General features: G+C 40.3%; 1 protein-coding gene across 8 annotated transcripts; it reads right to left on the bottom strand.

Moving 5' to 3' along the window:
* Positions 1-1,998: 1,998 nt before the first annotated feature.
* SCML1 (Scm polycomb group protein like 1) lies at positions 1,999-19,435 on the bottom strand. Of its 8 annotated transcripts, none has more exons than XM_050775251.1 (8): positions 19,212-19,435; positions 12,666-12,814; positions 11,350-11,433; positions 10,784-10,864; positions 7,478-7,582; positions 6,580-7,093; positions 5,028-5,179; positions 1,999-3,744 (listed from the first exon to the last, which is right to left on the bottom strand). In XM_050775251.1, the coding sequence occupies exons 2-8, from the start codon at positions 12,696-12,698 to the stop codon at positions 3,610-3,612; spliced, it is 1,104 nt and encodes a 367-aa protein (XP_050631208.1). In that variant the 5' UTR covers positions 12,699-12,814; positions 19,212-19,435; the 3' UTR covers positions 1,999-3,609. The 8 variants fall into 8 exon arrangements, with proteins under 8 accessions (XP_050631208.1, XP_050631207.1, XP_050631210.1 ...); XM_050775250.1 differs by having other exon boundaries at positions 10,784-10,867; positions 19,212-19,415; XM_050775253.1 differs by having other exon boundaries at positions 6,694-7,093; positions 19,212-19,414.
* Between the last annotated feature and the right edge of the window lie 498 nt (positions 19,436-19,933).

The following is a 19,933-nucleotide window of genomic DNA, read 5'->3' as shown; positions in this document are numbered from 1 at the left end:
AGGGCTGGGATGGTGGCAAGTACCAACAATGTTCAGCACTTTAGAACACATCAGTGAATCCGTACGTTAACTGCAGAAAAGCTTAATCTTTTTCCTCTTACGTGAATATAAAAGGAAGTTGTAAGATATGTGTCCTGCTCCCAACGGACTGATTTCTGCCCCTGTGGAATATGTGCACCCACCCCACCCCTGACGTCAGTGGACTTGAGCCTCTGAAGCCAGCCAAAGCCAGGTGGAGGAGTGAGGCTAAAGGAGGAGCAGGGCTTGGCAAGGCCAAAACCCTGCCCTGGCCGCCCCATTGTCCCTGAGGGATTATTTCCACAAATGCATATGCTTACGTGCTTCAGTTCCATGGCAGGAGAACAGGACACAGAATTATTGATGCATGAGGACACGTCACTTATGGGCACTTGGCACTGACTCATATGCTCTGTCATAAGTGCCCTGACGTTCTCCTTTTCATGAACGTTGGTTTGTCCGTTATGTTCTAGGCAGCTCAAGGGGAGGAGCTAGGTCCCTTATTTCTTAAAGATCTCCCCTCAATGCTGATAGTATCCCTAAAGCCAGAAAAGTGATCCCAAAACAAGAGAGTTGCCTCTATTAGAGCAGGGGGAGTGGCCAAGCTCAATTTGAGCATGTGCTAACTACAGAGCGTCGCTTTTAAGGTTTAGTGGCATCAACCTGCTGACAAAATAGGGCAAACAGCCAGAAGAGAGGAAGAACTGTCTGCCACACATTCCAATGGTGGGCTCTCGCTTGCACATCTTCTCAAACCTAAAGCTCTCCCACATTGCCTGGATCAGCCTCAGGGGACTTTGTGTGCAAGCCCCAGCATCAAGCTATAGCCCCAGAAATTTTAACCTACTTCATGTACTCAACCAACTGCGAGGACAATCCCTTCTGCAGCTTGAAAAAGCAGTGCTTTTCCTCCCAATTACACTGTCACTACTCACAGTATTTACTTTTTACTTTTGAATGTTACAGAAGGCCATGGTGTTTCTATGCCTGCAGAGGGAGGCCTTGGTTTAAAAGTTTGGGAAATCACACTCTAGAACATGTACTGTAAGACATTTCAACGATATGAAATCAAGCAGATGAAAGACCAAAGCAAATGCTAGGTGTTCCTGGAAGGTCATAGAGCTCAAGATGCAGAATTCTGCAGGTTACAAAGCATCGAAGGATGGAATGAGAGGCAAAGCTAGAGGAAGATCATTTCAAGTCTGGAAAATTCACAGGAAGGGTAATATGGCATGATAGTCTATGGACTAAAAATTTATAAACCAGATAGGAGAAAAAAAGGAGCCATGAATTACTCAAGTCTCAGATCACTCAAATTGACACCCCCGTTCCAGTCACTGAGCATCACCCCTGGAGCCTCAGTCAGGGCCCTATTGTCTCCAGTGAATCACAGGACACGCTGCTGGGGAGCAAGAGCAGTGAGGGTTTCTGTGTTAATCAGCTGGAGCCGCAGCTCCTGGGGTCGGGGTAGGGGTTGGATAAATGAGGCTACGCAACTGTAACCCCAGTCCTCCAAGGGCATCCCACCGGGGCAGCTGGACCATCTGAAGGCAGAGGGCCAAGAGCAGGTGCATGCAGGAGGCGGCCTCTGGCCCCCAGTGGTAAAAGAGCAGCCGGAGTTGCCAGCCAGGCGTACAGGCTCAGATGGGATGAGACATCTCGGGGCACGGGCATTTTCTAGCACTCTCGCATCACTGATGATATCATAAATAACAAAGGCTCTGAGTACAGATACAGCTCATTGACTGAACTTCTTACAGCCCCCCCGGGATCTCACTGAAGACACCTATAAGAAATCGGCCCTTGGCTCTTAGACATCTGTTTAGCATTAGAATCTGGGCAGGTTTTAAAACTCAAGTATTTGGACATGGAAAGCCACAAGCTTACTAGAGTGGCTCTATTTCAGTTCACACATTACAACAAATACACACATTAATGTAATACGGTGATGATAAATGAAATCACAGCTGAGGCTTTCAATGAACTACTGTGATTTAATTTTATTAATATTTTAAAATATGAAAACTGTAAAACATAGTATTTATGTAAACACCTGAGGACTGTTCAAGTGGGTACAGCATCTTCATACAAACAATTTGAAAGAAGACCAAGTTTAAGTAAGAATCTTTTGATATATAAGGAATAACATAGATGAAGCTATTCTTTAAATAGTTGCATTCATGTCTAAAGTACATCTGGCTTTCTAAAAAGAAAAGGTACATTCTTGCACCTGGTGAACATTTTCTTGACATTTATAACGAATAGCTAATGGTGATAGCACCAATTCTCATAGCTTATAAACCTTGTATTTGTTATACAATGTAATAACAAAGTTATAAATTTGTAACAAAATAATAGTGTTGAACATGTTTCCCTTGAAAGTTCTAACTTACAAAATAAAGCCCCCAAAGATTAGTCTGAATTAATGTATCATTCAAAGTGTAGCAGGATTAATGGCTCAGAATTAAGCAAATTAATTAGAAACATTGCATAGGACAGAGAACTTCCCTGTATGGAAACCAATCTACAGATTGTTTCTGGTCCTCTAAAAAGTAAGTTGAGAGGTACTAGTGATGGCAAATAATCCATTTACATTTTACAAAATAAAACATCTCACTAATATATGGCTCATCCCACCTCTGTGGCAATACAAAATGCCATTTTAAATTTTTTTAAAAAAGATTACTTGTGTGTATACTTTAGGTGAGAATAAAATATAAAATACTATCTATATAAAGAATAAACACATAAAATAAAGTTATGTCTTTTAAAAGTTTGGACAGAGGTATCTTCATAGAGAGATGCAAACAATGTAAGTGTAGTTATATGTCCAAACTTAGCCAAAATATGAAAGCTTTAATATAATAGGTTGTTTGAAAAAAAGTAGTCAGACTTCATCCAAACCACCCTTGCGGTACAATATTTCTTGCATAAAATAACTATTCTATCTATCTTATAGTTTATCTTAAAACTGTTAGGAGCACTTAATAAAAGTTTATGAGCTTATTTTTTTCTCTAAATCTGAATAAATAAAACACATAGAGAAATAATAGCAGAAAGGAAAAGAATTTATATGGCTATTCTCTTTCTGGAAACTGGTAGAACACTGCAACATCAGACAGATAAAATACTCCAGAAAGAGATATCTATGGGTATACCTTTAAATTCTCTTCTGGGGAATAATTCCCATAGATTCAATCATAGAAGTTGTCAACCCCTGATAATACCTCTCTTAGCTGTTTTGGTTCTCTGTATCGAGATGAACCAGAATCAAAGGTTTTTTTTGCTTTTTGGTTTTGTTTTTCTGTTGCTTGCATGAAATATATTTGTAAACAATATAATAAAAGTAATGTTTAAAGACCTATGAAGAATGAATTTCCTATTGGACTATTCTAATACTATCTAGCAGTTAAATGGTTTTTAAAGAAGTAGACTGGACTATAACATAGTTCTACAATTCTAGCTATAATATATTTTGAGTGATACTTTCTACAAAACAAAAACGACTAAAGGGCAGAAAAATGATTCTACACTAAGAAGGCATTGGTACCTCTAGAAGTTGGCCCAATCTAAATTTGCACAAGGATTTTTTCAATTTTCAAAGCATTTTCCTTGTTTAAGTCGGTCAATGTAGTAGCATAGCTTCACAGCCGTTCCCAGCTTCACCCCCAAGTGCTTCAGCAACACGTCGCTCGTGAGTAGGAGCAGAGCCTTCCCATCAATTTCCTGTGGAGAGAAGAAACAATGCTAATTAATAATGATTCCATATTTTCATCAGAATGGTTAGTTCTTTATGAGAACATGTAAAGCAAACTAGAGAGCAGCTCATTGCAGATGTATATTCTTTGAATACGCATCTACTTTATGAAAACTATTAAAAATATAACTTGTACAGTGAAGCACCATTTGGTAATGTATAAACTCACTTCAAGTTCTAAGAAAAAGGAAAATTTAACATAATATCTTAAAAAATAAACTGTGTCAAACTTAATTTTAAATATATACTGTACGTTGAATAAAATACTACACATTCATGACAAAATAGTAAAGACTATGAATAGTAAAAATGAATTTCAGATGTTCATTAGCTTTCTGAGAAGGGCTGGGAAGATGAGTATGTCAACATCAGTGCAAACTGTAAATGTCTATACAATGTTGTCTTTATGATGGATGCCAATTAGTTGTCTGAAGCTAATTAGATGCTAAAATTAATCACCAATTTTCTTACTATATTAAAAATCAGATATGTGGCTACTAATTTTGTTAGGACACACTGTGAAAATATCTGAATAAAACATAGTCACAAAGCATCCTCCTAAAATTCCTTATCTTAATTGATCAACTTATGCTGTTAAAGCATGTAATTTGGTTTTATATGTTCCAGTTTAAAAATAAAATTTAATTTACTCATTTAACACTATCTGAAAAGACCTGAAATCCTTTATAGTACGACCTTTGTTTGGCACCTTCTATACTTTTTCTACTAAGTAAAACTCAAAATTAAAGAAACTAGAACTTATAAAACTTCGGCCTAGGATATTACTTTGTGAATGGTCTGATAACAGCAAGAGGGTATTAGCATCACAAATCAATAATCGAGGCAAATGGAATCAGTTGTTGAATCACTGGTTATATAAAAAGAAGGCCACCCTGTTATAGCTTGTGGTTACCCCCTCCTCCTTGTGGTCCTGGTGCCCAGCTGGGAGCAGATAGGGGGAGGATCCTTATATCTGTCATTACAAAGGTGAGGTACACCTGAGTGGCCATGCTGAATCATAATGTTTTGAGAGGCTGAGGCAGTTTGTGTTTTAGGCACTGAGATACCCATTTAAAGAACAGACCATTAGCCTACCATTTAAGGCTAACCTTGGGCAAAATAAGCTTTCTCATATATGGAAAAATCAGCTAATAGGGTTCTCCCACCATTCACACAGTATCCAACTGAAAGACCTGCACAGAGGTCATTCAAAGGCATTACAGCAGGAAAACAGGATCACAAGATACATTACATGGCTTCTGAAGAGGTCGACAAGAGGGCATAATGCAAGAGGATCTGTTTGTTTTAGAAATAGGACCACTGCTTCCACCGACCAGGTTGAAGGGTGCTTAGTGATGCTTCCTTCCTCTATATAACGGTCATTTTCAAATGGTGAGCTTGTAACTTCAATGTGGGGGTGGGGGGAGAAAAAAAAAGACAAATCACACTCGACCTGATCATTATCCTGAAAGAAGAGATGTTAGGTAGGGAGGAATGGTCTCTTTGTTGGGATCTTCTGTGACGTTCCTAGCAAGGAGTCAAGACTCCAACTGTAAAATCTAGTGAAAGCCTATATAAAGATGATGTGGGGATGCCTACACAAGAGTGTCCCATCTGACCTCCCCCAATAGCAAAAGCATGTTCAGAAGTTACATTAAAGTTTCAAAGATCACAAAACAGACTAAGCAAACCAAGTCTTCTTTGGCCACAGGCAAATATGGCAAAAGATCTGTCACTTGGGTAAAATTAGGTTAATCTAACCTAACCTATGACCCTCTTCAAGTATTTCAAGGAATTTCTCTCTTAATCTCTCTATCTAGATTAGGTTGATTTTACTAGCAAAATATAATGGAAATTCTCCAAATTTACAGTTTTATAATTGCTTAAATTTGTTCCTTTTAATCAATGAATCTCAATAACAACCCCATTATCTTTAAGAGCCAAATTAGTACTTTTATCAAATCTTCCCCATGTATTCAATAAGGTTATTTTTAGTATCATTTTACTCTTTAGATTTCCTGTCTCTCATGGCTTAAGTGCTAATGTGCATTTTGAAGAAAACAAGATTATTTTCTGCTGAACTAGGTCAGAAGTAACTAACATTTTATTTAATTCCTCTTTCATGTTTAATTGCATAGTAATAGAGATTTTGGTCAAAAGTTTATATGTTAAAAAAATAACTGAGATAAACTAGTGCTCATACTTCAGGAAGTTTTAGCTATGCTCTACACTAAGTTGTGTTGAAATTTCTTTGTGTATTAACAAGTATCCTTTTACTCACCCAGAGTGTTAGACTCCCTAAAATTAGTGTGTGATGACTAAAGTGGGTTTTGTAATTAGTTAAGAAAATTTGTTTCTCCAACCAGGACTATCAACACAATTTGATCTTTTTGTGTGTGTGAATTAGCCAAAAACATACCCTTTCTTCCCTACCATCTGGGCTCTTGCCATATCAGGAGTGTTTTTTATTTATCTAGGGAAAGGGTAAATAAAAATAGAAGATTTTAAAAAGCACAATGGGGCAGAGTTCTAGAAGTGCTACTCACCAGCTCTGTGACCTTGGGGATGGCGTAATAAATGTGCCAACACCATGGGGTCATTATAAGTGGAGAAGAGGCATGTCAGTTGACTGATGCAGTGCCTTGCACATAATATGCACTCAATAAATGTTAGTCATCATTCTGATTATCACCTAAAACCAGCCCTCAAAATAGGAAACAAACAGCTTCCACTAGTTTGCATCAAGGATGTTGATAAATACAGGTCAAAGAGTGCTACTTGTAAATATGGCATTTCAAACTCACCAAAACCAGAAGGGAAGCAGAGAGATGATCCAGTGTACCTATTCTCCATCAAAGCTGAGTAACTCATCATCTCAGGGGCATGTACCAAACTGGGCTCTCCCTGGGCCAGCATACCTGAAGGTTGTGCTGCAGAAGCATGGTCAGTCGAGTAAGTGTTGTAGATGCTGTTAGCCCCAGGGTTGCCAAGGCAGGGCCCTGAAGAAGAACCATGCATTGCACCATCAGATGCATAATACGGCTGATAATTATGCTCGGAGAAATCTGAGGGATGCACTGGACTCGGAGTGCGGCTGAGGATCGGGTCCTCCTCCGGCTCAGCTCGCTGGTATTCTTCCATGCGAAAGGATGGCCTTGGAAGGTTGCTCGGGGAATTATTCTCACGCCTTGACACTGGCAAAGTGGGGCTATAACTTTCAGGGTAGGAGAATGACTCGTGAACCTCATTTTTCTTCATTTTCTGGCGTTTCAGCTTTTTAGCAAGCTGGTAAGAATAATTTTTGTATCCGTATCGCTTCTGAAATCACACAAATACAGCATAAACCAATAGAGAGTAAAAAAGTAAATGAGTAGTAAATACATTAATACTTATTTTCCATGAAACATTGCTTTACATTATTAAAAATAAATGCTCCCTTTTGATTATATAATTCTTCAATCCTACATTTTAATTGTATTTTACACATTATAATTACAAACATAAAAATACGCAGTGTCATAAGTCATCAAACCTAAACTTCAGTGTTCTCCCAGCAGAGTTTAGTCTCCATCTATTGCTACAAGTATAGATATGCCTTGCTAATCTCACACAGATACTGGTACTCTCTCACTTCTAGCTTATTGGCATCTTTACAAACCAGAGGTTTATCACAGTTGTAAAAATGTTTTTTATAACACTTACACGGTTTGTCCACAGGGATCTTGCACGGAAACGTTGGATTTTTGAAACCTTTCTACGAATCACATCAATCTTCTTATCCAGGTTTTGCATAGCATCATATATAACCTATTATAATACAATGTAGTTATATAATTAGTATACAATATATAATTTCTATTTCAAAGAAAAGTAACGCAAAAATACCATTAAGCCAAATGTTAACTGCTAGACACAACAAAAGTTCTCAAGCCCTCAGAAATGTCTTGCTCCTATTCAAGGCCTGGCTGTAGGTGACACAGAGCCAACAGGCTGAGCTCAGGAGCCCCAGCGTCCCCTCCCCTGCTCTATTCCATGTAGGCACTGAGGAAGCTCTAATGCTGGTGAATGAATGTTACACAATGCCTCTATGCCAGCACATTGATGATAAAGACTGCACATCAAGGAAGGTGCTATTTTAGGAAAGAAATCTGCTAAAAGAACAAAGACTCACTTTATGATATATATATGTAACATATATGTTCATATAGGTACAAATATGAAGTCTATATTATATACAGACAGTGAGTGTTCCATTCCAGAAAGAACACCGAACCAAATATAACAGATGTGACTTTTGGCTTCAAAGTATTTTTAAATCATGCAGTCAGCAATTAACCTTATAAAACCGTTAAGTACACATCTCTTATGTGCCAATCGAGCACATAGGAGACTGATAAAAATCTGAGAATTCTTCTTGAAATACACAGAAACTTTCGGCAAAGAAAAATACACTTAACAAAGGGCCAGAAACATTTCCTCATTCATTCATTCATTCACTCATTCAACTAAACCTTTATTGATGGCCTACCACCTGGCAGAACTACTTTGCTAGGTATTGAGAACATGAACCGAAAAAAAAGCTCCTGGCCGGGTGCAGTGGCTTATGCCTGTAATCCCAGCACTTTGGGAGGCTAAGGCAGGCGAATTGCTTGAGCTCAGGAATTGGAGACAAGCCTAGGCAACATGGTGAAACCCCTGTCTCTACCAAAAATACAAAAAATTAGCCAAGCGTGGTGGTGCATGCCTGTAGTCCATGCTACTAGGAAGGCTGAGGTGGGAGAATCACCTGAGCTTGGGAAGTTGTGGCTGCAGTGAGCCATGACTGCACCACTGTACTCCAGCCTGTCCTAGAGGAACTACCATCTCAGCTGGGAGAGAGACAAGTAAAAAGAGGATTCCAGTAGACAAAGTAATAAACAGCCTGGAACAGTGGTTTGCAAAGTGTGGTCCATGGACCGGTAGCATCAACATCACCTGTAAGCTCATTAGAAATGCCAAATGCCAGGTTGTACCCCAGACCTATGGAACCTGGAACTCTGAGAGTGGGGGCAGTGGTCTATGTTTTCACAAGCCCCCCATGTGATTCTGATGTCCCTAGTGAGAACCACTGGGCTGCAGCACTGAGGTAAACAGTGCAGGCTCTCGGGGAACATGGTTGGGGTCAAATACTAGAGTCCAGCCACTTATTGGCTGTGTGACCCTTGGCAAGTTACTTAACCTCTCTGTGCTTTGATGTCCTCATGTAGGGAATCAGGATGAAAATCTCTCTCAGGGTTCTCTCAAGGATGAGAACCTTGCTATAGTATTAGGTTAATACTAACAGTAACAGCACTACACTATGCCCAGTCCAACAGTGCTTAGTGGTCTCTTAATGTTACTATTGTGATTAACAGTGGTGTGACACAGGCTGGAACAGGAAGCTAAGTGTGCACAGAAAAGCAGTCCTAACCCACGCTGCAGTCATGGAGACCTTTTCAGAGGAGGTAAGGTCTGAAGTGAGAATTAAAACATGAGAAGGCCCTCGCCAGGTGAGGATGCATGGAAGGGCTTACAGCATAGAAGGAACAGCAGCTTCATAAATACCCAGAGAGAAAAACAGGAAGCCAGGTGTGGAGACAGCGAGTATGAATGACATTCCAGGAGCGGGCTGTCACGGGAAGGAGAGAGTGAGGATGACAGGAAAGGAGGGATGGGAAGCAAGAGAAGTGGCTTCTCCAAGATGTGGGAGAACTTGTAGAGGGGAAGGAGGGACAGGGACTGGAGCCAGAGGAGAGAGAGAGGGACGCCCGATGCGATGCGGGGCAGCTCTGAGTGTGGGGGAGGGGACTAGATGCAGAAAGCAGCAAGGGCATCAGCCCTGGTCACTAGAATGGTCAGGAAGGGGTCAGAAGAAGGGCGGGGATGAGGGCAGTTGGTTGGCTGTGGGTACAGTTATGAGGACTTGGAGGAGAGGACTGCCCCAGGTGCTCCACTATCTCCAGGAGTGAAAAGGCAGGACTAGGGAGCTGAGGTATGCAGGGGATGGCCAGGTCTTCCTCTGCTCCCAGCCTAAGCAGGATGGAGATGGACCCAAGAGGGAACTGGGATGGAAGAACAAGGCAGACTGGAGCACCACCTCTGTGATCTAGAATGGGTAGGGGAAGAAAGAGCCAGGCCCTTGGCAGCAATGGAGAGGGGCCCTTGGGGCCATTTCAGGCTGACCATGGCCCTGGGCACCTCCCCCTACAGATGCTACCTCCCACCTCAGCGTGCAGGCTTGCCAAGAGGGACCCTGACCTAGCAGTGCATGGGGAGGCAGGCTAGGGAGAACCTGCTCCCTCCCTTCCCAGCTCGCCTCTGCACCCACTTCCCCCCAAGACTGCATGTGTCCCTTGGAAGCACTCCACTTCTGTTCTCCCCCATGATCATGATAAACACCCAAACAATCTTACTTTCCAAAGTATGTTAGCTCATTCCATTCAAGAAACCTTATATATGGTAAGAAACATTATTTTTAAATATGTATAAACCTTCATTACCTCTGGGGTATGCAACTCACAAAATTCCCAGTAATCACATCTCTACCAACATGGTGATTCTTACAACAACCCCTCAAAACTAACTTAGGTATGTTTCTCTACAAAACCTTGATGGGTTGCCATTTTGTTTCCATTGAGACATCTTGATGTGCAGTTAGGCACATACTAAATTTCATCCAAATCAGTCAATTTCCTTTAAGGATTTTGTAGGGGAAACTAATTCATTACTGAGCAATGTAGATGAAAGAGACATAACTACATTTGGTTGGTAATGGGATTTTTAAAAAGCTATAAAATCTACATGTTGCTATTCAGGAGATGCAGTTCTAACTAGAAATTGTTTTAAAAAAATCATCACAATGGGGTGATAATCATAAATAATTTGATAGGCAAAATTTCAATTAATTGTACACTTTCCCTTTATGTGAGATAAAGAGAATTTTTGCTTAACATTTTAGAAAGCTACATTGAAGAGACAGAACTTCCATACCTGGCAATGGATAAGGACATCATTAACTGTCTTCTGTTGCTCTTCAGTATTACAGGATGCATCAGATACAGTATTCGGTTCCTGCTAATATTTTAAAAGTAGTTAATGATTTATTTCTGTAACAGCCAAACTGAACACCGGGGGCAGGGGGGGAACTATATTTATTTATTTAAACTGTTTTTATTTATCACCAACTTTTCAAGGGGTTTCAGAAGTCTTAAAATAATCAGAGATTTTTAAAATTCACATTAATATGACAATTAAAATAACTGACAATTGAGGAAGGGGGCAAGAAAAGAATTTATTATATCAGAAGAACCCAGGTTTAGAGTTTTATACTGAAAGTAAGTACAAAACTGCTCTTAATTTTCTACTATATAAGAAAAAGGGGAAAGTAAATTGGTTAAGTGCTCATTCTCTGATGAAAGAAAGCATACAAATTCAGGGGAGAGAGATTTTCTTGAGTGTGAGTTTATGGGAACTCCATAGTATATGAGGAATTTACATCTTTTCCTTTAAAACAGCAAATGTTAATATATTTGGCAATTAGCAATTAATATACTTACTTTATTGACAAAATCAGGTTTTGTTTCATATGCATAAAGAATAGTGTCGTCATCTTCATCATAAGTAGGTATTCTTGTTTTTACCTGAGGAAGATTTATCAACAAATTAAAAGGAAGGATGAAAGACAGAACTAAAAGAAAAGTTGAGGGTTTAAATTTCACTTTCAAGAGGTTACAAAGGCCTATTTCTGATATCAAAGGACCTTTGCTCATTGTAAATACTATGACTACGTGAAAAGATGTATTTGCAGAACTGTGTTCTCATTAACCCAACTACACTTAAGACAACAGTTTTCACTGAGCTTAACCCTTTATATGCTTCATGGTAGAAAGACTAGTCCTTTAGCACCAGAACTACTTTAAAAGCAAGTATTTCTAACCATGAACAAAGAAATAAATGTTACATGGTTTTTGATTTCTAAATAACCCAACAGTGCCCCTCTGTGGACAAGATAGAAAATATTTGAGCACCTGCTTTTCTTGATAAATTAATCTCTAAAGTACCTTAAAACTTCAAAAAATAAGGCAGGGTATAAATAAGTAAGGAGTAAATAACCATTACATTTCAGTATAATAACTCTTCATTCTAAGAATGAATTATGAACTATGGGAATAATTTTATAACAAACATACTTGGTAGTTATGTATGTTTTTGTTTCAAAATACATGATAGAAATCACAAAAACATATGGAATTGGGTTACAGTTTAGTACTTTTAAAAATATACTATCTTACCCTTGTATAGTGCCTTACGCTTTTCAAAGTGCTTTTACATAGTTATGTCAGAGAAAAATGACTCTTGGTAGGCAGTTAACATTATCTCCAAAGATTTTTGAAAAACATCAGGACTGATAGTAGTTAAGAGAATTGCCTAGACTACTTAGGTGGCATTAATATCTATGTGCTTATGTAACAAAAAAAGATGTTTTCTGTTAAGCCATATTATTTATAGTTTAATAATCTACATACTGATTCAACTTGAAGGATTAAGAAAGACAGAAGAATATAACAGAAATGTAAAAACAGCACAACCACTTTGAAAAACTGTATGGCAGATTCTCACAGAGTTAAATTTACATGAACTCCATGACCTAGTAATTCAACTTCTGTCTGTTCACCCAAAAGGAACATGAGTGTGTGTTCACAAAGAAACTTGTACACAAATTGTCACAAGAACTTTATATATTACTGTTAAAATACATAACAAAAATTTACTTACGATCTATGCATTTCACTGTATAAAATTAAATTAAATTTAGAATAGAAGTATAGCACAATAAAAAGAACAAAGACAGATTTTCAATTTGAATACAAACCACATCGATTTCACTGGAGCTGCTAGACATCATTTTTGTGCAACAGGAGAAACTCCACTTCCTCTGAGTTGGACCTAATTATTTTTAAACTTGCTGGAGGGTTTATTTGTGATACTGCTTAGTCACCTAAGAGTGGTAAACCTCTACTCCTGAAAAGCAACGCATAAAAAAGTTACTTCATACACTTACTACCTTAATAATATGGATATACTCTCAGAATGCTAACTCAAATAGAATTGGACTTTGGGTTGAATTTTAGAGAGTGACAAAACCAGAATTCTTCCATGGCCAATTTAGAATAAATCTTTTAAAACTGAAGGGCTATATTGCCCATGACTAGAAATAAGAATCAAATCAAACACAATTACAAACTGTGAAGTAACTGCTTAGTAACTTAAAGCCTACAGAGTAAATGCTGGAAACAAATGAACAAGAGAAGGGCAAACAAATGAACAAGCAAGGGCTAACTGCTTTTGTAAAGGAGCTCCAAAAGGCTCTTGACTAAGGAGAAAGCATTGCCTCCAAAATGTAAGCCAGGAGTCTATTCTGGATTGGGTCCCCACCACTATGTAGGCTGGGCAGACCAGGAGAGACACCACCTCCTCATCCACCAGGTTTCCAACACCAGTTGAGATGATCTCTAAGGTCCATTTCAACTTTCAAGTTAGGATTGCCTTATTAAATTTTATATTAAACCTAAATAAATGGATGTGAAAGGTAAGCCAAACAATCTAAAATTAGGAAGATTTGGTTATGGCTCTGAGCCACTTAACTATGGAACTAGAAAACATTGGCTGCAACAGTATCAGATTATATCTTGTACTAGAGATTTGCTTTGAATGTCTGCATCACAGTTACTGGGAAGGGTACCTTAATGAAAGAGCTACCCCACTTTATTCTTCCTGAGCCAGAGCAGTAATGAGAGGCACAATTAAGGGATTCAGGTTTCATCTCTTTCCTGTTTCCCTTTCATTCTGTAGTGGAGACCATGAACCCAAAAGAGAGAAATAAAAAGGGGATAAAGAAGATGGGAGAGCTAACTCGAGTTAGATAAATGCAGACTAATGTTGCATAGAAGTATCAAGTTATAAAATACCTCTAATTGGAGCTGTAACTTCAATCAAATTTCACTTTTTAAACTATCTGAGTTTTCTGACCATAAAACTTATACAAGCTATCAGTAATTAAATTGTGGTATATTCATACAAAGGAACTTCACAGCAATGAGAATAAACCAACTACTGCTGTACATAGCAAGGCCGAATCTCACAACCATAACCTTGAGTTTAAAAACAGCCAGACACAAAAGAGTACAGTATATGACTCAATTGATATTAAACTCAAAAACAGGCAAAACTAACCTGTGGTGGAAAGAGTCTTTCCAAACCAATACTTTTAGGTCTACTGTAGTTACTGTAATGACTTCTTCGTGTTCTATCTTGTAAATATGCCATGATTTATTAAACACAGCCCCCAATTCATAGATATTCAAGTTACTTCTAAAGTTTTGCTCTTATAAAGAACACTGCAGAACAGTCTTGCACCTGTGCAAGTAGTTCTATGGGATAAATTCCTAGAGGTAGAAACAATGAGTAGGTCTCCATGTTTGAAAATCCTCCTCTACTTCTTCCCACTAAGGAGGGCTGTTGGGGTCAACCAGATGTTCCAAAATAAACTAAGGTAGTATCCTGCTGGTCCTGCATGTAGTTTTAAAACCAGGACAGATAATAAATAGTACCAAATAGCTTCTTGGCATCAGATGACTAAGTGACTTTTCTCCTTAGATCTACTGATGCAACATATTAATACATTTCTTAATGTTCTTGGGGTGAGGGGTCCAGCTGACTATAAAGAACAACATTCAATTTGTTGGTATTTTATTTAGAAATTGTTTGCATCTCTATTTCTAAGCTCTTACATTAGTGAGATGGTATATTTCTCACAATTAATGAATCAGTATTGTATTGATACATTATTAACACTTGGTATCAAAATTTCTCTGCAAAATTAGCTGGGAAGGCTTTCACCTCTTTCTATACTCTAAAAAAGTTTACATCACACCAGAATTTTTGTGCTCTAAAGGGTTGAATTTATTAAAAAAAACTCTCTGGGTCCAGTTTTTATAACATTTTCTAAGTTCCTCCATGGTTGATGATCTAGTCAAATTATCCTATTTTTTCATGAGTTGTTTTGACAAATTATTTTTATCCAGAAGGATAATCATTTCATCATAATTACAGAATTTTTAGCAAAGCCACAGTTTTAAATTTTTATTTCTAATTTAATTTGTACTTTCTTTTGATTCTTTCATTAGGTATTCTATCTTGCTAAATTACTGACAACCCTGTGGGATAGGTTCTATTACTGTCCCCATTTTCCTTATGAGGAAACTGAAGCAAAGAACGTTTATTAGAGGTGTCCAAGGGAGAGAATACAGTCATGGGTTCTTAGTTTGTTTCTGGTTGGGCCAGTAAAGCCCCTTCCTCATCCCTCTTTTCCACTTATCCCTAGAGACAGAAACTAAAAAGCATAGCTTCAGGCTGCCAAAAGCCTAAAACAAAACAGAACAACAACAATGACAACAACAATAAAATAAGGCGGGTTGGACAAGCTTGATTTAAGTAATTTACCCAGGTCCCATAGCTAGTAAATGGTGCAGTCTACCACCACACTCTATGCACTTTACTTCATTATTAAAATCACCTGGAATACCTTTGCTATCAATAACACAGTAAAATTCATACTCTCACCATGGCCTGCAAGGTCCTTCCATAATCAGGACCCCGCCCACTGCACAGAGGTCACTTCTTACCACTTGCCCCTTTACTCTAAGCCAGGGGTCCCCAACCCCCAGGCAACCGCCTGGTACTGGTCCTTGGCCTGTTAGGAGCACAGCAGGAGCTAGGAAGGATTATCGCCTGAGCTCCGCCTCCTATCAGATGAGCTACAGTATTAGATTCTCACAGGAGCATGAACCCTATTGCGAACAGCACATGGGAGGGATCTAGGTTGCACTCTCCTTAAGAAACAGTTTCATTAGGAAACCATACCCTGCTAGCACTCCCCCGTCCCTGCATCTGTGGAAAAATTGTCTTCTACAAAACCAAAACCGGTTCCTGGTGCCAAAAAGGTTAGGGAGGGCAGCTCTAAGCCTAAAATATTTACTATGTAGCCTGTTTCAGGCAAGTTTGCAGACAATGGTTACAAGCTCTTACATCCAGAGAACAGAGAACTCCCTAGACACAGGAGCACTGTGCAGTGAGTCCACCACTGGACTCCCAACATGTTTACATCTCTGGTACATATACAAATCAACACCAATCTTGCACTCTTTGAGCTTCTCGCTCCTGTTATGCCCTCCGTCCATAATACCCTGTTGTATCTCCGCCTAGGAGAACTTATTCAACTTCAAGGCTTAACTCAAGTTTCACCTCCAAAAAGCAAGGGCACCATGCCAATGATCATCCCATGTGGATGTGACATGACTTTCCCTGAACTACAAGAACACTCACACTTTAATACTTCTACGGCAACTGTCACACATATCTGGTTACGTGAGAGGCAGCATCAAGCAGCATTAAGACCTTAGGCTTGTGGTCAGAATACCTGGGTTTGGGTCCCACCTCCTCCACATACTAGCTGTGTAAATAAGTTGAACAACTTACTTAAATCCTCTGTGCTTTTTTTTTGTCTGTAAAATGGGAATGATAATAGCACATACCTCATGGAATTGTGAGGATTAAATGAATTAATACATGTCAAGTGCTTAGAGTAATGCATGGCAAAGACAGCAAAGGCTTTTGAGTATTGACCACATCTATCCAACAGAACTATGTCTCAAGGAGCACATAGACAACAAGCCTGGGTCATAACATGTAATTTTTATTCACATTGCACCTGAAATGAATTGTTGTCTTTTAGGTACCAGGGCATGATGCAAGGAGCTGGGCTATAGTTATAAACACTTGAATCCAAGTCCAAATTGCCAAATTTGCCACTTCACTTTAGGTAAATATTTCACCTCTCTGTGCCTCAAATTTTCTAACCGGTAAAGTTGTAATAATATCTACTTCATGGGGCTATTTAGGCCAAAAATACAGTTAAACTCTCAGCATCATGCCTGGTTCACAGTAGACACACCACAAATTTTAATTCCTTTTCACTTCCTCCCTTAAGGTAAACAATTACACTTTACGACATTTTCTTAGAGTCTAACCATGACTAGAATGTGCAAAATTAATTTCATTTTTAAATCTCAAATCCCACAAAATGAGTTTACTTAAAATGAAACTCACTTATATTTACCACAGAAGTCTAAACTCTTTGTTTTCTTTTCTTTTTTTTCTTTTTTTGAGACAGAGTCTTACTCTGTCACCCAGGCTGGAGTGCAGGGGCATGATCTCGGCTTACTGCAACCTCTGCCTCCTGGGTTAAAGCAATTCTCCTCCCTCAGCCTCCTGAGTAGCTAGCATAACAGGCGTGCGCCACCATGCCCAGTTAATTTTTGTACTTTTAGTAGAGACTGGGTTTCACCATGTTGGCCAGACTGGTCCTGAACTTCTGACCTCAAGTGATCTGCCCGCCTTGGCCTCCCAAAGTGCTGGGATTATAGGCGTAAGCCACCGTGCCTGGCCAACTCTTGATAACACCATAAATTTAAGTTCTTTTTCACTTTTTCCCACAAGATAAATTACAGCTTTACAACATTTTCTCAGAGCCCAACCATGACTAGATTGTGCAAAATTAATTTCACTTTTAAATCTCAAATTCCACAAAAATGAGCGTACCTAAAAGGAAACTCATTTATATTTACCCCGGAAATCTAAACTCTTGATAATACCACACATTTTAGTTCCTTCTCACTTCTTCCCACAAGATAATTTCAGCTTTACAACATTTTCTCAGAGCCCAACCATGACTACTACATTGTGCAAAATGAATTAATTTCACGTTTAAATCTCAAATCCTGTAAAAATGAGTTTACTTAAAATGAGACTCACTTGCATTTACCACAGAAATTTAAACTCTTGATTACACCATATACTTTAATTCCTTTTCACTTCTTTCCATAAGATAAATCACAGCTTTACAACATTTTCTCAGAGCCCAACCATGACTAGATTGTGCAAAATTAATTTCACTTTTAAATCTCAAATCCTGTAAAAATGAGATTACTTAAAATGAAACTCACTTGTATTTACCACAGAAATTTAAACTATTCATTACACCATACACTTTAGTTCCTTTTCACTTCGTCCCACAAGATTAATTACAGCTTGACAACATTTTCTCAGAGCCCAAGGCTAGATTGTGCAAAATTAATTAATTTCACTTTCAAACCTCAAATCTCGCAAAATGAGCTTACTTAAAATGAAACTCACTTATGTTTACCACAGAAATCTAAACTCTTGATAACATAAGAACAAGAGGCCGTCTGCTTTTCTAAGAGACTTTTTTAGACATTAAAGACATTTTCAAAAGTCGTAAATATTCGCTCCGGAGGCTCAAGGCTTTCACCTGCCATTAATTCATCAGATAAGGCACAGCTCACAATGAAGCACCACTCACGCCGGGACCACTTTGAGAAACACACAGAAAAACGGGGCCAATTACAACAGCCAGACCGCTCCGTTTGTTTTAAGAACAATCACTTTCTAAATCCTCCTGCGAGACTCTCAAAGGCAGCCCTTCCATTGCCGCCAGAACCGTATCCCATCGCCCAGCACTTGCCGCAGGCCGGACAAGTGAGGCCCAAAAGGGCACCCAGCCCACGGCCCGCTTTAGAAAACACCGCACTGCAAAGCTGCTGGGAAAATCGCTCTCTTTTAGTCAACCTGAAGCCACTTTGCCGCACTTGGGGAAAGTCGGGGAGAGGAGGGAGGGACGCGATCCGCCACCAACCAAATCAGAGCCTTTCCTGTTAACGACCGTGCGGAAAGGGGGCCGGGGCCGGGCCCTCGCACACCTCGACGGCCTCCCCCGCTCCACAGGGACCCCGATATCGCAGGATCTCCCGACTCCCGCCTCTGCTCCCGACACCCTACGTTTTTCTCTTCTTTCTCATTTACGTATTTACAATAAAACAGCGAAGCTGCACGGTCTCTAATCAAACGCGGTTACCATCAAAGCCTCAGACTCTGTCTCAACCGCAAAAGGTCTGACAGGAAATCAACTCCGGAGTTTGTCAATTCTTTAAACTCAAAGCTCTGTTAACAAAGTCTGGATCCTTCCTCGCTCCCCACCTGCCTCCCCTGACAGGAGAACGACTGTAAAAGGATCCTGTCATCCCCGAAAGTCAGCACCAAGCACTTCACAAATTGTCAAATCTCAAAAGCTCACACGCGCGGGCACTCCAGAAAGGCTGTGGGGACCACCCAAAGCAGCCCCCTCCACACCGCGGCTGAAATTTGAGGCTGCGAAGTGCAAAACTCGCTCTTCCCCGCAAAGCAAACCCTCTCTCCTCAGGAGAGCCCCAGCCCCTAAGCCAAATCGTGTATTCCCGTGACAGGAAAGCTCAAGGTGAGGAAAAAGTACGACTGGACAGACCTATTTTAGCGACAGAGCCTGTCACGCCGGCCTCCGGAGGTCGCGGTAAAACTGCTCGCAGTAGTCCTGCCTCCCCGATGGGCGACAGCTGTGACCGTTAGGCCGCTCGACGCTTCGGAAAGGCCCTGGCGCCGGAAACCTGGTCACACGCACGAGAGACCAGTGATGCCTTGACCCCTGAGTGGATCAGAGAGCTCCCGCGACGCCGAGTTCCCACACTAGCGGTGAAGGGGGGGCGGGACTACCCGCTGACCAATCGGCGTCTGGCCACTGACAGGCGTCGTCTTTGATCGGCCAATCCGCGGGCGCTCTCCCAGCCCTTGGGTGAGGGCGGGAATTTGCTAAGGAGTGGGCTGTGGGGCGGGGCCGAGGGCGGGAATTTGCTGAGGAGATGGCTGTGGGGCGGGGCCTCTTACCTCAGGTTTTTCTTGGTAAGACCTGCAGGATTGAAAATGGAGGTTAGACCTTTCAGAGACTCGCGAGCCTCTCGCGCTGAGGGTGGTTTCTGCGGCTGCGCAGGAGGCTGGCGCGCATGCGCAACCCTTCCAGTGGTGGTGTAGTTAGGGACGTGGTGTCCCCACTTCGTTGTTGGGGTGTCCGAAGCTTTTTTTTTTTTAATGTGATCCCGCCCCTCCCCCACGCCCTGTGACGCACCAGAGACGTCGACGTAAACTGGGTTTCCTGGACGCACGCCAGTGATTGACTTGGAATGAGGAGAGGGG

This window comes from Macaca thibetana, chromosome X (assembly GCF_024542745.1).
Source record: "Macaca thibetana thibetana isolate TM-01 chromosome X, ASM2454274v1, whole genome shotgun sequence".
NCBI lineage: Eukaryota > Metazoa > Chordata > Mammalia > Primates > Cercopithecidae > Macaca > Macaca thibetana.
The sequence above is the reverse complement of the archived record's forward strand: the minus strand, read 5'-3'. Positions and strand labels throughout refer to the sequence as shown.

Coding starts and splice junctions, on each gene's coding strand:
- SCML1 (XM_050775248.1), bottom strand. CDS start 11,562: ATGAGCAAAGGTCCTTTGATATCAGAAATAGGCCTTTGTAACCTCTTG. Junction 7,583..10,783: donor ATGTCCTTATCCATTGCCAG/GTATGGAAGTTC, acceptor GTATTATAATAG/GTTATATATGATGCTATGCA. Junction 7,094..7,477: donor GATCCCTGTGGACAAACCGT/GTAAGTGTTATA, acceptor GTGTGATTTCAG/AAGCGATACGGATACAAAAA.